The following is a 13,379-nucleotide window of genomic DNA, read 5'->3' as shown; positions in this document are numbered from 1 at the left end:
TCTTGAAATACTGTACTTTTATTGTAGGCTACAATACATTTTGTACGTTTTATCAAAGAATGGCAACACATTTTGGGGGAGTAGCTATAACGTTTCTAAACCATTGATTTCATATCAGAGGATCACTGGATATAGTGTGATGTGATGTTCTACATTTTGGCAGGATTATGAAAGCTACTATTCATACACAAAGTAGAACACCACTTTCCGTGGGTTCTTTCACATGTACATTTAATAAACAAAAAATCTTCAGCCACATAAAAATCCCACCAAGTATCATATATCCTACAACAATTCAGCTGAGCCATAATAGACCACATCACATTTGTTTTATTTTCCAACGGATGATGTAGCACAATCTGCATCTGGCTCCAACACATGCATGGGGTGGGTGAATGTTGTCTTGGCCTCTTGGAACAGTGGATTTTGAGTCTGTAATAAATAAATAAAAAATTTAGGAAAAAACACAAACCTAGCAACCCATCAACATAGTTTTTGTCCTTCAAAGGGTCAGCAAATGCCTCAAACTTTGAATCACACTCGTGCTGCCTTTTTCTACTTTTGACTGTGCTTTTGGATGGTGCATATTATAATTGTCCCTTTCTCTCTTTTCTTATACTCACGTCTTCCCAGCAGATATTTTCCTTATCCTTCAGGAACCTTCTACGCTCCCGCTGGTAGGACACTTCTAACATCAGCCGGTAAATTATTATCATGATGACACCCAGTAAAACGATTCCTACCACTGCCTTCCCCATGTTTATAATCCATGGGTCAATCCCTCCTTTCAGGAATTTAGGAAGACACCACAAGACAAGAAACAAAAAAGACACAATTTATTACCAAGGGTGTTGCTTAGGATTGGCTTCGGATAATATACGGAAGTTCTCTATGGGGAAAATAAAGTTATTCTATAATTTACAGTTTGACAATATAAAACTTACTTGGAGTATCTGTGTAGTAGACAAAGATGTCACCAGTATTTATGATGAGTTCCACATTAAAACGTACAGTATCATCCTGACAGGTGAATGATTGAGTCCCATTGATGCGGATAGGCTTGGCAGAGCCACAGGGATGGTGACACACGTTTATGGCTGACTCTTGTAACATGCAAGCAACACAGGCCCTAAAACACGCACCAAGGAAAATGTTTTATTTGGTCCTTCGTACTCAAATATACAGTATATAGCAACCAACTAATAGTAATAGTGTGGAAACAAAACTGTAGCTAAAGCAATACGTTGCACATGTTGAAATGATCATGGACTAATATTTGGAAGATAAAATGTCCTATATAGCTCTATTGGTAAGAGTACCATGGTTGTGGGGTCAATTCCCTCTGGGATTACATACAATTTGCTTTGGATAAAAGCATCTGCTATGTGGCATATATAGTACATCAGGTTTATCTCACCGGTATGTGTCACATGGTGCCAGGGGCTTGGTGCAGTGGCTGCCAAAGAAATCAGGGTGACAATGGCATTCATTACATTCACACTGTCCTCGGTGAGAGCAGATTCCATCGTTACTGGTCTGGCACTGATCTGTGAGGATAGAGCATCCACATGCAGGGCCTGTGTAGTTGTGGAAACACTCACAGTTACCACAGTCACACCTACCATTACCTGCAGAACATACATATACACGGACAGGACACATACAGGGGCGTTAATCATCTCAATACAGACTGTACTAAAAACCCTCTCCAGCTCTTTTGAGCCAGATAGGATAATATTTTTCAGCATATTAAACTAAAGTTGTTGAGAAGAAAAAGCAGTGAAACCAGGTGATAAACACATTATAAAGGACATTTTAAACACCCCCATTCTAAACCTAACTTTCCCTTACCGCCACAGATCATGTTGTTGTGACGGTTACAGCTAATGTCGTCACACTGGCAGTGTTGGCCCCTGTGTTGGCCCCAGCAGATACATTGGCCACACACACAGCTCCCATGGCCGCTGCACAGTGGTGTGCCTGTGCTGTTTGTCTGTGCAGGTGAACACAGGGTCTCTAAGGCCAGACTGGTGTCTTTGTCCGGCTGTGTTTCACACTCACAACGCTGGCCTGTGTGTCCTGAATCACAGCTGTAAAACAACCATGGTCAAGTAGAGAGGAGATTCAGCAACTCTTGGAGGACAATGGAATTAAATAAAAAAGCACATTTTCTGTTAAAAATAGAGCCAATGCGATTCAGCTTTTGGCCTTCACACAGTGATTCTATAAGTCAAATGTATTCTCAAAGCCATTTTAACATCAACAGTTGTCGCAAAGACCTTTGCAGCAACCCGGCCTAGACCCAAAAATCAAGGTTATTGGTTTCAACAAAGCACTGATGTCTGCACCACATCAATTTCAACCAACATACAGCAGCAAGATGATGAAATGTCCCTCTTCAATACACAACTTAATGCTGAAGATAGTGAAAATCAACACAGCTGTAAGTTGGGTGCCACTACCTACCTACAAATACCACAGTGGAATGTTCCATTGCCATGACACTGGGATGACTGTTCCTCAGAGTCCTGACAGTCACAGTCACACAGCGTCTCCACGGTAACCCTCAGTTCTTCATTGATACCCTGCACTTTGATGATGAAAGACTCTGTCTTGGACAGACAGCTCGAGCTGGTCACAGTAACTGTGAAATTGACCTATACAGTAGAATGATCAATAGAGTTCATAAAAGCAGTTTTTTATTTGTCTGGTCCCCTGGGTCTCCACATGCTGTACCACATTTTTGTTAACTGTAGTGGATGACTAAGTGCAAATCTAGAATTTAACCGTGGCTTTTCTGAGTCAGTGTATTGACGGTGCTTTTTGAGTATACAGTTCACTGGGCATTATTAGAGGGCGTTGCTACTGCCACAGTATTTAACCTGCCAGTTGCTTTACCTGTTGATTGGTTCTAACATCACTGCACTCCCCTCTGTCCTGCCCCTGAGCTAGCCTGTCATCACCACAGTGGGAGCTGTAGGAGACCCCCAGGCCTGGTGGGACGTCATGGTGCTCCAGGAGGATGGAGGACGATAGGTTCTGAGGAGGACATCAGTGGAGGAGGTCATCATGAACCTTTCAGTACAACTGAAATGCCATAGTTGGGTTTGTGCAGTAGGTATAAATAGACTCACGTTGCAGGCCTCAGAGATGAGCTGAACAACGTTGCTGGAGTCATCCTCCAGGAGGCCCACCACCGACTGGGGGATCATCTCACTGAGTGCCTGGGATGGGGGTTCAGAAAAGGAGTTTGAGGGTCATGTTCATTAGGGCACACAGTAACCAAAAGTTTTAGACATTGGCTAAGGGAGCAAACTCAAGTCTTTAGTAACTGAATTCCTTACCTCATAGTTTTGAATATGCTGGTCTGTCACTGCAAAGATCAGCCTGATGTTATTGGCTGATATGACCTGAGATAGGTGTCCAACTGAGGGATAGTCCTAAAATACATTTGTGTGGAGGTTGGTTTGTGAGAAGAGATAGCTTCCTTGGGACGGACATAGGGTTCACTCACATAAACAGTGTCCTTATTATAGAGCCCATTGCTATTCAGGTGGCATTTCCCGTCGTTAGGTTGGTAGATCCCAGCAAGCTTCCCATCACCTGCCAGGTGGAAGGTATCGTCTGAGGTGTAGACCAGGATACGAGTTGCATTACCCCAGCCAATGTCATCCTACAGACAGGTTGGGTGGAGGGTTTTAAACTACATATACAGTACATACAATATTACAGTGTATAGAAACAATGACTTAGACATTGTGCTGACTAGGATTGACGGGCCGCCCCCAGGAAGTAAGGGTAGGAAACACATCCGCCACACTGATCCTCAACAAGGGGGCCCCTCAGGTGTGTGTGCTCAGTCCCCTTCTGTACTCCCTGTTCACTCATGACCGCAAGGCCAGGCACAACTCCAACACCATCATTAAGTTTGCTGATGACACAACAGTGGTAGGCCTGATCACCGACAATGATGAGACAGCTTATAGGGAGGACCGTGTGGTAGGGACCGTGTGGTGCAAGGACAACAACAACCTCTCCCTCAACGTGATCAAGACTAAGGAGATGATTGTGGACTGCAGGAAAAGGAGGACTGAGCACACCCCCATTCTCATCGAGGGGGTTGTAGTGGAGCAGGTTGAGAACTTCAAGTTCCTTGGCATCTACATCACCAACAAACTAAAATGGTCCAAGCACACCAAGACAGTCGTGAAGAGGGAACGACAAAACCTATTCCCCCTCAGGAGACTGAAAAGATTTGGCATGGGTCCTCAGATCCTCAAAAGGTTTTACAGCTGCACCATTGAGAGCATCCTGACGGGTTGCATCACTGCCTGGTATGGCAAATCAAAATCAAATCAAATCAAATTGTATTTGTCACATACACATGGTTAGCAGATGTTAATGCGAGTGTAGCGAAATGCTTGTGCTTCTAGTTCCGACAATGCAGTGATAACCAACAAGTAATCTAACTAACAATTCCAAAACTACTGTCTTATACACAGTGTAAGGGGATAAAGAATATGTACATAAGGATATATGAATGAGTGATGGTACAGGGCAGCATACAGTAGATGGTATCGAGTACAGTATATACATATGAGATGAGTATGTAGACAAAGTAAACAAAGTGGCATAGTTAAAGTGGCTAGTGATACATGTATTACATAAGGATTCAGTCGATGATATAGAGTACAGTATATACGTATGCATATGAGATGAATAATGTAGGGTAAGTAACATTATATAAGGTAGCATTGTTTAAAATGGCAACTGCTCGGCCTCCGACCGCAAGGCACTACAGAGGGTAGTGCGTACGGCCCAGTACATCACCGGGGCCAAGCTTCCTGCCATCCAGGACCTCTATACCAGGTGGTGTCAGAGGAAGGCCCTAAAAATTGTGAAAGACTCCAGCCACCCTAGTCAGATTGTTCTCTTTGCTACCGCACAGCGAGCTCTACCGGAGCGCCAAGACTTGGTCCAAGAGGCTTCTAAACAGGGTCTACCCCCAAGCCATAAGGCTCCTGAACAGCTTATCAAATGGCTACCCAGACTATTTGCACCCCCCCATACGCCGCTGATATTTCTGTTATTATTTATGCATAGCCACTTTAATAACCCTACCTGCATGTACATAATTACCACAATTACCTCGACTAACTGGTGCACCCGCACATTGACTCTGTAACGGTACCCCCTGTATATAGCCCCGCTATTGTTATTTACTGCTGCTCTTTAATTACTTGTTTTTCTTATCTCATACTTAAAAAAAAAAATACCTGTTGAGGTCTACACCTGTTGTATGCAGTGCATGTGAGAAATAAATTTAGATTTTATTTTATTTGACTTTATGTACAGTATGCTGTTCTATGTGATTAGACATACTTAGGCCAGGCCAGTGCATAAAGTCTCAATGAAGCTTATTTGCTGTTCTTTTACACGGTTTTCTCTCTAACTCTATTTTCAAAATACAGTTCTGAGTTCTATTGAAACACCAGTCAGCCATTCGTTCTTACCTGACAGACAGCCACCTGCATGATGGCGTCAAAGCCTGACTCTGGGTTGTCTAGGTTACTGGAGATGCTCTGCTTGCTCACCTAAAGGCGTGACACAGAAGAGGAAATTAATAAAGGACTGACAAGTCAATACCTTGAAACAATGGTGCAGGACAGAAGAAGAAGAAGGAAAATTAGACAAAAAGAAGAAGAAGAAGCCTGGAGTTGGAAGTGATGTTCTACAAGGAATTCAAAGTCGTAAGTCACTCTGCTGGCTCACCTTTCTCTCAAACTCTTCAACGTCCTCAGTGAGCTTCAGTACATGTTTGAAGCTGAAGGCAGGCTGGCAGGGGCTCTTGTACCCCTCATTGCATGGGTTGGCCAGTTTGGCCTCCACTGTACTGACGTAGGGTTCCTCCACCTTATCCACAAAGGAACCAAAGCCTGAGGGGGATAGAGAAACACTATGAGGGCTAGAGTTTTGACCCCAAGTGTGAACCTCATCCCCAGGCTCAACTGCTGCAGCCGGCTAATAGATGAGATTAGCCTGAACCTGACAGGGATTGTCAACAGGTTCTGATCGGATCAGGCATAAACTTTCAGTCCAAATCAAAACGGTAAAGTGGGCAAACTTTCCTCTGCATGAATTGGTTGAGTTGGGCTGATGGGTGAATTGTATGCTCTGTTCAAGGGTCATATAATCTTACCGGTTGACGTGAAGTGATGGAGCTGAGATGCACAGACACAAGAAGTTTGAGAGCAACACGTTCCAAAGCCCCATAATGGCTGGACAGTGACACTCACCTATCCTGACAGCACTGGTGATGTTCTTCATGGCAGTGGCCACCTCCCGTCCCAGGTTCCTAATGTTCTTCAGGTCATCTTTCATGGAGAAAGACAGGTCCATCAGGTAGTACAGGTCTATGGGATAAACCTCTGCACGCCTGAACCTCACCTCAAATGACTGGGGCATGCCTGGGATTTAAACAGAAGAGGGTGATAAGAGGAAAAGTGATCAGCCATCAAATGTGCATGTGATTGATCAAAGGAGCATTGATCAAACATAACATATTTTATACTTACTCAGGCCTTGGGCTATCAACAATCAATATCATATTGTATGAGATAGTAATATTAGCCTAAGATAAGTTATACTTGCAAAATAAAATGTCCTCTGATTTCCCTATAATAATCAATCAGTGAGGATAATGTGTAGAAGTTTAAATCCTCACCAGAACTGGTTGTTCTCCTGTTCTAATGACCTCATTTCAACCTGTTTTGTCTGCTGTCTACAGTCTTCACTGACTCAGGTGTGTGTGTGTGTGTGTGTGTGTGTGTGTGTGTGTGTGTGTGTGTGTGTGTGTGTGTGTGTGTGTGTGTGTGTGTGTGTGTGTGTGTGTGTGTGTGTGTGTGTGTGTGTGTGTGTGTGTGTGTGTGTGTGTGTGTGAGAGTCCTCAGTCCCTACTTTCTTAGGAAAAATAAATTGCTATCTAGAACCAAAAAGAGTTCTTCAGCTGTCCCCATAGCAGAACCCTTTGAAGAACCCCTTTTGGTTCCAGGTAGAACCTATTTGGGTTCCTTGTATAAACCTTTCCATGGAGGGTTCTACATGGAACCTAAAATAGTTCTACCTGTAACCAAAAAGGGTTCTCCTATGGAGAAAGCCGCAGAACCATTTTGGAATCCTTTTTTCTAAGAGTGTACCGACTCTAAGAGTGTTCCTTCCCGGCTTCCGTGCATCCATACGTGTAAGTCCTAAGGCCTCACCGACTCTTAGCTTAAGGTGGAGGTTCTGTGGCTCTAGCTGGACCCCGCTCCCCATTGGCTCCTCTGCCCTGCTCCGTATTGCAGGCTGGGGGTTCAGGACCTGTCCGTCAGAGCAGTGTCTCTTCCTCAGTGCCTCCTCCCTGTCACAGCGACGCTCGTCTGGCTCCCCTTGCGCCAGGAAATCCTGCAGGTCAGAGGTCAACAGAACACAACTTTGACAGATGGCTTGAACGTTTCTGCTTGAATAGAGAGGCGTGTAAAGGATCTGTGGACTAATATGAATATTGTTGATACATACTGTATGTACATACTATGTTATTGCTATGGAGGTTTGTTTTGAGTGTAACCCACACCAAAGTAATTCAAAGCCTGGTAGAATGTTCTCAACAAATGTAAAAAATAATAACATATTGAGAAACCTTCTGTTTACACCAGGCACAGCCAAGGCTTCTCAGACACTCAGTGCAGGTGGGCTTAGACAGGCATCTTCCATCCAGGCCTAGAGAGTATGGACACAGAGGCATGCAGTCTGTCTGTGAAAAACACACCCTTTCAGAGGATGGGTTCTCCATTTGCTATGTGCATCGCCACTTACCCATAGATCCTCTCAGTGAAGTGAAGTGTATCAGAAGAACCACCACAGCCAGCCACACCTTTCTCATTGTCTGCCCATATAGAGAGATAGAGAGAGAGAGAGAGAGAGAGAGAGAGAGAGAGAGAGAGAGAGAGAGAGAGAGAGAGAGAGAGAGAGAGAGAGAGAGAGAGAGAGAGAGAGAGAGAGAGAGAGAGAGAGAGAGAGAGAGAGAGAGAGAGAAAGAGACATTTTATTGTTTATTATCTATTTCACTTGCTTTGGCAATGTAAGAAATATTAAAGCCAGGACCACAAATAGAAATCCCATCTAGACACCGTTGCCCTAGAGCACACAAAAAACAGTACATACCTCGGCTAAACATCAACCCCACATTTAACTTCAACAAAGCTGTGAACGATCTGACAGACAAGGCAAGAAGGGCATTCTACGCCATCAAAAGGAACATAACATTTGACATCCCAATTAGGATATGGCAAAAAAAAGACTTGAATCTGTTATAGAACCCATTGCAATTTATGGTTGTGAGGTCTGGGGTCCGCTCACCAACCAAGAATTCACAAAATGGGACAAGCACCAAATTGAGACTCTGCATGCAGAATTCTGAACAAATATCCTCCGTGTTCAATGAAAAACACCAAATAATGCAGAGCAGAATTAGTCTGATACCCGCTATTTATCAAAATCCAGAAAAGAGCCGTTAAATTCTACAACCACCTAATAGGAAGTGATTCCAAAACATTCCATGATAAAGCCATCATCTACAGAGAGACAAACCTGGAGAAGAGTTACCTAAACAAGCTGGCCCTGGGGCTCTGTTCACAAACACAAACAGAGCCCCAGACCAACACAATTAGACCCAACCAAATCATGAGAAAACAAAAAGATAATTACTTGACACATTAACAAAAAAACTGAGCAAACTAGATTGCTACTTGGCCCTAAACAGAGATTACACTGTAGCAGAATACCTGACCCTGTGATTGACCCAAAATGAATGATTAAATTGTCCCCCCGTCATCAATCTACACACAATACCCCATAATGACAGAGCAAAAACAGGGTTAGACATTTTGCAAATGTATATAATAAAAAAACAACTCAAATATCACATTTACAGAAGTATTCAGACCCTTTACTCAGTACGTTGTTGAAGCGCCTTTGGCAGCGATTACAGCCTCAAGTCTTCTTGGGTATGAGGCTACAAGCTTGGCACGCCTCTATTTGGGGATTTTCTCCCACTCTTCTCTGCAGATCCTCTCAATCTCTGTCAGGTTGGATGGGGATCATCGCTGCACTGCTATGTTCAGGTCTCCTCAGAGATGTTCTATCGGGTTCCAGTCCGGGCTCTTTCACCTTACAGTGACATTTTTACTTACAAGCCCTTAACCAACAATGTAGTTTTAAGAAAAATACCCCCCCCAAAAAAAAAAATAAAAAAAAAAAATAATGAAAGAGCAGCAGTAAAATAACAATAGCAAGGCTATATACAGGGGGTACCGGTACAGAGTCAATGTGGAGGCTATATACAGGGGGATACCGGTACAGAGTCAATGTGGAGGCTTTATACAGGGGATACCGGTACAGAGTCAATGTGGAGGCTATATATAGGGGGTACCAGTACAGAGTCAATGTGGAGGCTATATACAGGGGGATACCGGTACAGAGTCAATGTGGAGGCTTTATACAGGGGATACCGGTACAGAGTCAATGTGGAGGCTATATATAGGGGGTACCAGTACAGAGTCAATGTGGAGGCTATATACAGGGGGGTACCGGTACAGAGTCAATGTGGAGGCTATATACAGGGGATACCGGTACAGAGTCAATGTGGAGGCTTTATACAGGGGATACCGGTACAGAGTCAATGTGGAGGCTATATATAGGGGGTACCAGTACAGAGTCAATGTGGAGGCTATATACAGGGGGATACCGGTACAGAGTCAATGTGGAGGCTTTATACAGGGGATACCGGTACAGAGTCAATGTGGAGGCTAAATACTGGGGGTACCGGTACAGAGTCAATGTGGAGGCTTTATACAGGGGTACCGGTACAGAGTCAATGTGGAGGCTTTATACAGGGGGTACCGGTACAGAGTCAATGTGGAGGCTTTATACAGGGTGGTGCCGGTTCAGAGCCAATGTGGAGGCTATATATAGGGGGTACCAGTACAGAGTCAATGTGGAGGCTATATACAGGGGGATACCGGTACAGAGTCAATGTGGAGGCTTTATACAGGGTGGTACCGGTACAGAGTCAATGTGGAGGCTTTATACAGGGGGTACCGGTACAGAGTCAATGTGGAGGCTTTATACAGGGGGTACCGGTACAGAGTCAATGTGGAGGCTTTATACAGGGTGGTACCGGTTCAGAGCCAATGTGGAGGCTTTATACAGGGTGGTATCGGTACAGAGTCAATGTGGAGGCTATATATAGGGGGTACCAGTACAGAGCCAATGTGGAGGCTATATACAGGGGGTACCGGTTCAGAGTCAATGTGGAGGCTACATACAGGGGGTACCGGTACAGAGCCAATGTGGAGGCTATATACAGGGGGTACTGGTTTAGAGTCAATGTGCGGGGGCACCGGTTAGTCGAGGTAATTGAGGTAATATGTACATGTAGGTAGAGTTATTAAAGTCACAATTCAGAGACTTGTCCCAAGGCCACTCCTGCGTTGTCTTGGCTGTGTGCTTAGGGTCGTTGTCCTGTTGGAAGGTGAACCGTCATCCCAGTCTGAGGTTCTGAGTGCTCTGGAGGAGGTTTTCATTAAGGATCTCTCTGTACTTTTCTCCATTCCTCTATCCCTTGGTCCTGACTTGTCTCCCAGTCCCTGCAGCTGAACAACATCCCTACAGCATGATGCTGCCACCAACATGTTTCACCATAGGGATAGTGCCTGGTTTCCTCCTGACATGACGCTTGACATTCAGGCCAAAGATTTCAATCTTTTTTTCATCAGACCAGAGAATCTCAAATCAAATTTGATTTGTCACATGTGCCGGAAACAACAGTGAAATGCTTACTTACAAGCCCTTAACCAACGATGCAGTTTTAAGAAAATACCTCAAATAAATAAAATAAATTAAAAATAAATGTATAATTAAAAAATATATATATATAAAACACATTTGATAAAAATACAAAAAAAAATTACATTTCAATACATAACTAGATAAACAAAAAAAATGGTCTGAGAGTCCTTTAGGTGCTGTTTGTCAAACTCAAAGCGGACAGTCATGTTTTTTTTTACTGAGGAGTGGCTTCCATCTGGCCACTCTACCATAAAGGCCTGATTGGTGGAGTGCTGCAGAGATGGTTGTCCTTCTGGAAGGTTCTCCCATCTCCACAGAGGAACTCTGGAGCTCTGTCAGATTGACCATCGGGTTCTTGGTCACTTCCCTGACAAAGGACTTTCTCCCCTGATTGCTCAGGAAGAGTCTTGGTAGTTCCAAACTTATTCCATTTAAGAATGATGGAGGCCCCTGTCTTCTTGGGGACCTTCAATGCTACGGAAATGTTTTGGTACCCTTCCTCAGATCTGTGCCTCGACACAATCCTGTCTCAGAGCTCTATGGACAATTCCTTCAACCTCATTGATTGGTTTTTGCTCTGACATGCACTGTCAACTGTGGGACCATATTCCAAATCATGTCCAATCAATTGAATTTACCACAGGTGGTCTCTGATCAAGTTGTATAAACAGCTCAAGGATGATAATTGGAAACAGGATGCACCTGAGCTCAATTTTGAGTCTCTTACCAATTGGTCTGAATCCTTATGTAAATATGGTATATATATATATTTGTTTTTATACATTTGCAAAAATGTCTAAAAACATGTTTTCACTTCCTCATGACGGGGTGTTGTGTGTAGGTTTATGAGGGAAAAAATATATAATATATTTTTTTTAAATGTGGGAAAATGGAAAGGAGTCTGAATACTTTCCAATACTTTGCACTGTATTTCTCTCAGATTACACAGAGCCACAAAGAATTCGAAAACAAATCCAAATTTGATAAACTCTCATATCTACTGGGTGAAATACCACCGTGTGCCATCACAGCAGCAAGATTTGTTACCTGTTGCCACAAGAAAAGGGCAACCAGTGAAGAACAAACACCATTGTAAATACAACCCATATTTATGTTTATTTATTTTCCCCTTTGTACTTTAACTATTTGCACATCGTTACAACACTGTATATATCCATAATATGACATTTGAAATGTCTTTATTCTTTTGGATCTTGTGTGTGTAATGTTTACTGTTCATTTTGTATTTATTATATATTTCACTTGCTTTGGCAATGTAAACACGTTTCCCATGTCAATAAAGCCCCTTGAATTGAATTGAGAGAGAGAGACCGACAGAGAGAGACAGAGACAGAGAGAGAGAGGTAGAGAGAGAGAGAGAGAGAGGTAGAGAGAGAGGTAGAGAGACAGACAGAGAGAGAGGTAGAGAGAGAGAGAGACACACAGAGAGAGAGAGAGACCGACAGAGAGAGACAGAGACAGAGGTAGAGAGACAGAGACAGAGACAGAGAGAGAGGTAGAGAGAGAGAGCAACACACAGAGAGAGAGAGAGGTAGAGAGAGAGAGCAACACAGAGAGAGAGAGAGGTGCTGTCTTCAACAGTTTTACACTCTTGTTATTCTAGTTTCAGTTCCTCTTCACAGAGAGAGGGTCACCACACTGTTTCAGATGCTACTCAGCATGAGATACATTCATGTTGTTTGTTTAATGTACTTTTTCATAAAATATACAATTTTCAAAAATATATGAAAACAGTCCCAAAGACACTCTTTAGTGTTAGCAATATATTTACAAAGCAGCCAATTATATTGTTTCCTACTCCTAACCAACACGATTTGACCAGTGAGCCCAAGTTTTCTTCAACTAAGAACAATTGAAAAGTTTGACAGACATGTTACAATCTCATACCTGAGAGCTTCTGAACAGGCCCATTAGTATGACAGGTCTGTCACCTGCTCTTGAGGTTTCATGAGTTTGATGATAAAGAGTCGGGTTACAGTAGTGTCCTTGTGACTTTTAGTCGGCTGGATTCGGACTTGAGTTGCACTTTAAGTCGTAAAAATTACTGACAAACCTGGATGGCACCAACACATCCACTTTTCTGTCTCCCAGTTCTGGAATCTCCTTCTGCAAGACAGGCTGGGGACATCAGGGACTTCCCAGGTGAAGTGAACATTGAGGCAAGGTCCTGACAACAAAGTACATCCTAAAAGTAATGAATGTAAAGATACAGTACCAAGGTGACAGTAGAAGTAGGAGGGCATGGAGAAGGAATCCTGAGGTGAGGTTGTCTGTCTGATGGAGAGGTCCCTCTTTGACAAGTTTGGGTGAGATGTGAGAACACATGCAACTTTGGGTGCGTCCCTCCTTTGCATATCATCACGTTTAGCTTCTGAATGCTGAGTGAGTTCTCTATTTTGCAAGACGGCCACAAGCCAATTCTCCCCTTAAAACATTGAACCTATTTTTTAAGATTATGTTATGATTCTAAT

General features: G+C 43.3%; 1 protein-coding gene across 6 annotated transcripts; it reads right to left on the bottom strand.

The window, feature by feature from the left end:
* Position 1: 1 nt before the first annotated feature.
* Positions 2 to 13,205, bottom strand: LOC118360598 (integrin beta-7-like). 6 transcript variants are annotated; one of them, XM_035739836.2, is made up of 18 exons: positions 13,124 to 13,176; positions 12,796 to 13,014; positions 7,855 to 7,924; positions 7,679 to 7,758; positions 7,260 to 7,443; positions 6,297 to 6,467; positions 5,773 to 5,936; positions 5,514 to 5,594; positions 3,515 to 3,673; positions 3,345 to 3,440; positions 3,135 to 3,224; positions 2,899 to 3,039; positions 2,467 to 2,657; positions 1,852 to 2,090; positions 1,418 to 1,628; positions 945 to 1,129; positions 624 to 784; positions 2 to 432 (listed from the first exon to the last, which is right to left on the bottom strand). In XM_035739836.2, the coding sequence occupies exons 2-18, from the start codon at positions 12,817 to 12,819 to the stop codon at positions 331 to 333; spliced, it is 2,349 nt and encodes a 782-aa protein (XP_035595729.1). In that variant the 5' UTR covers positions 12,820 to 13,014; positions 13,124 to 13,176; the 3' UTR covers positions 2 to 330. The 6 variants fall into 6 exon arrangements, with proteins under 6 accessions (XP_035595729.1, XP_035595726.1, XP_035595724.1 ...); XM_035739833.2 differs by having other exon boundaries at positions 12,962 to 13,014; positions 13,124 to 13,166; XM_035739831.2 differs by having other exon boundaries at positions 12,962 to 13,205.
* Between the last annotated feature and the right edge of the window lie 174 nt (positions 13,206 to 13,379).

This window comes from Oncorhynchus keta, chromosome 28 (assembly GCF_023373465.1).
Source record: "Oncorhynchus keta strain PuntledgeMale-10-30-2019 chromosome 28, Oket_V2, whole genome shotgun sequence".
In the NCBI taxonomy this organism is placed as follows: Eukaryota; Metazoa; Chordata; class Actinopteri; order Salmoniformes; family Salmonidae; genus Oncorhynchus; species Oncorhynchus keta.
Note: the sequence above shows the minus strand (reverse complement) of the source record. Positions and strands in the feature narration are given on the sequence as shown.

What these genes read in the sequence shown, in the direction of transcription:
- LOC118360598 (XM_035739831.2), bottom strand. Translation starts at nt 13,063, where the DNA reads ATGTTCACTTCACCTGGGAAGTCCCTGATGTCCCCAGCCTGTCTTGCA. An exon ending in ATAATAAGGACACTGTTTAT is followed by an intron (nt 3,441 to 3,514) that starts GTGAGTGAACCC and finishes AATGTATTTTAG; the next exon opens with GACTATCCCTCAGTTGGACA. An exon ending in CAACAACATGATCTGTGGCG is followed by an intron (nt 1,629 to 1,851) that starts GTAAGGGAAAGT and finishes TATGTTCTGCAG; the next exon opens with GTAATGGTAGGTGTGACTGT.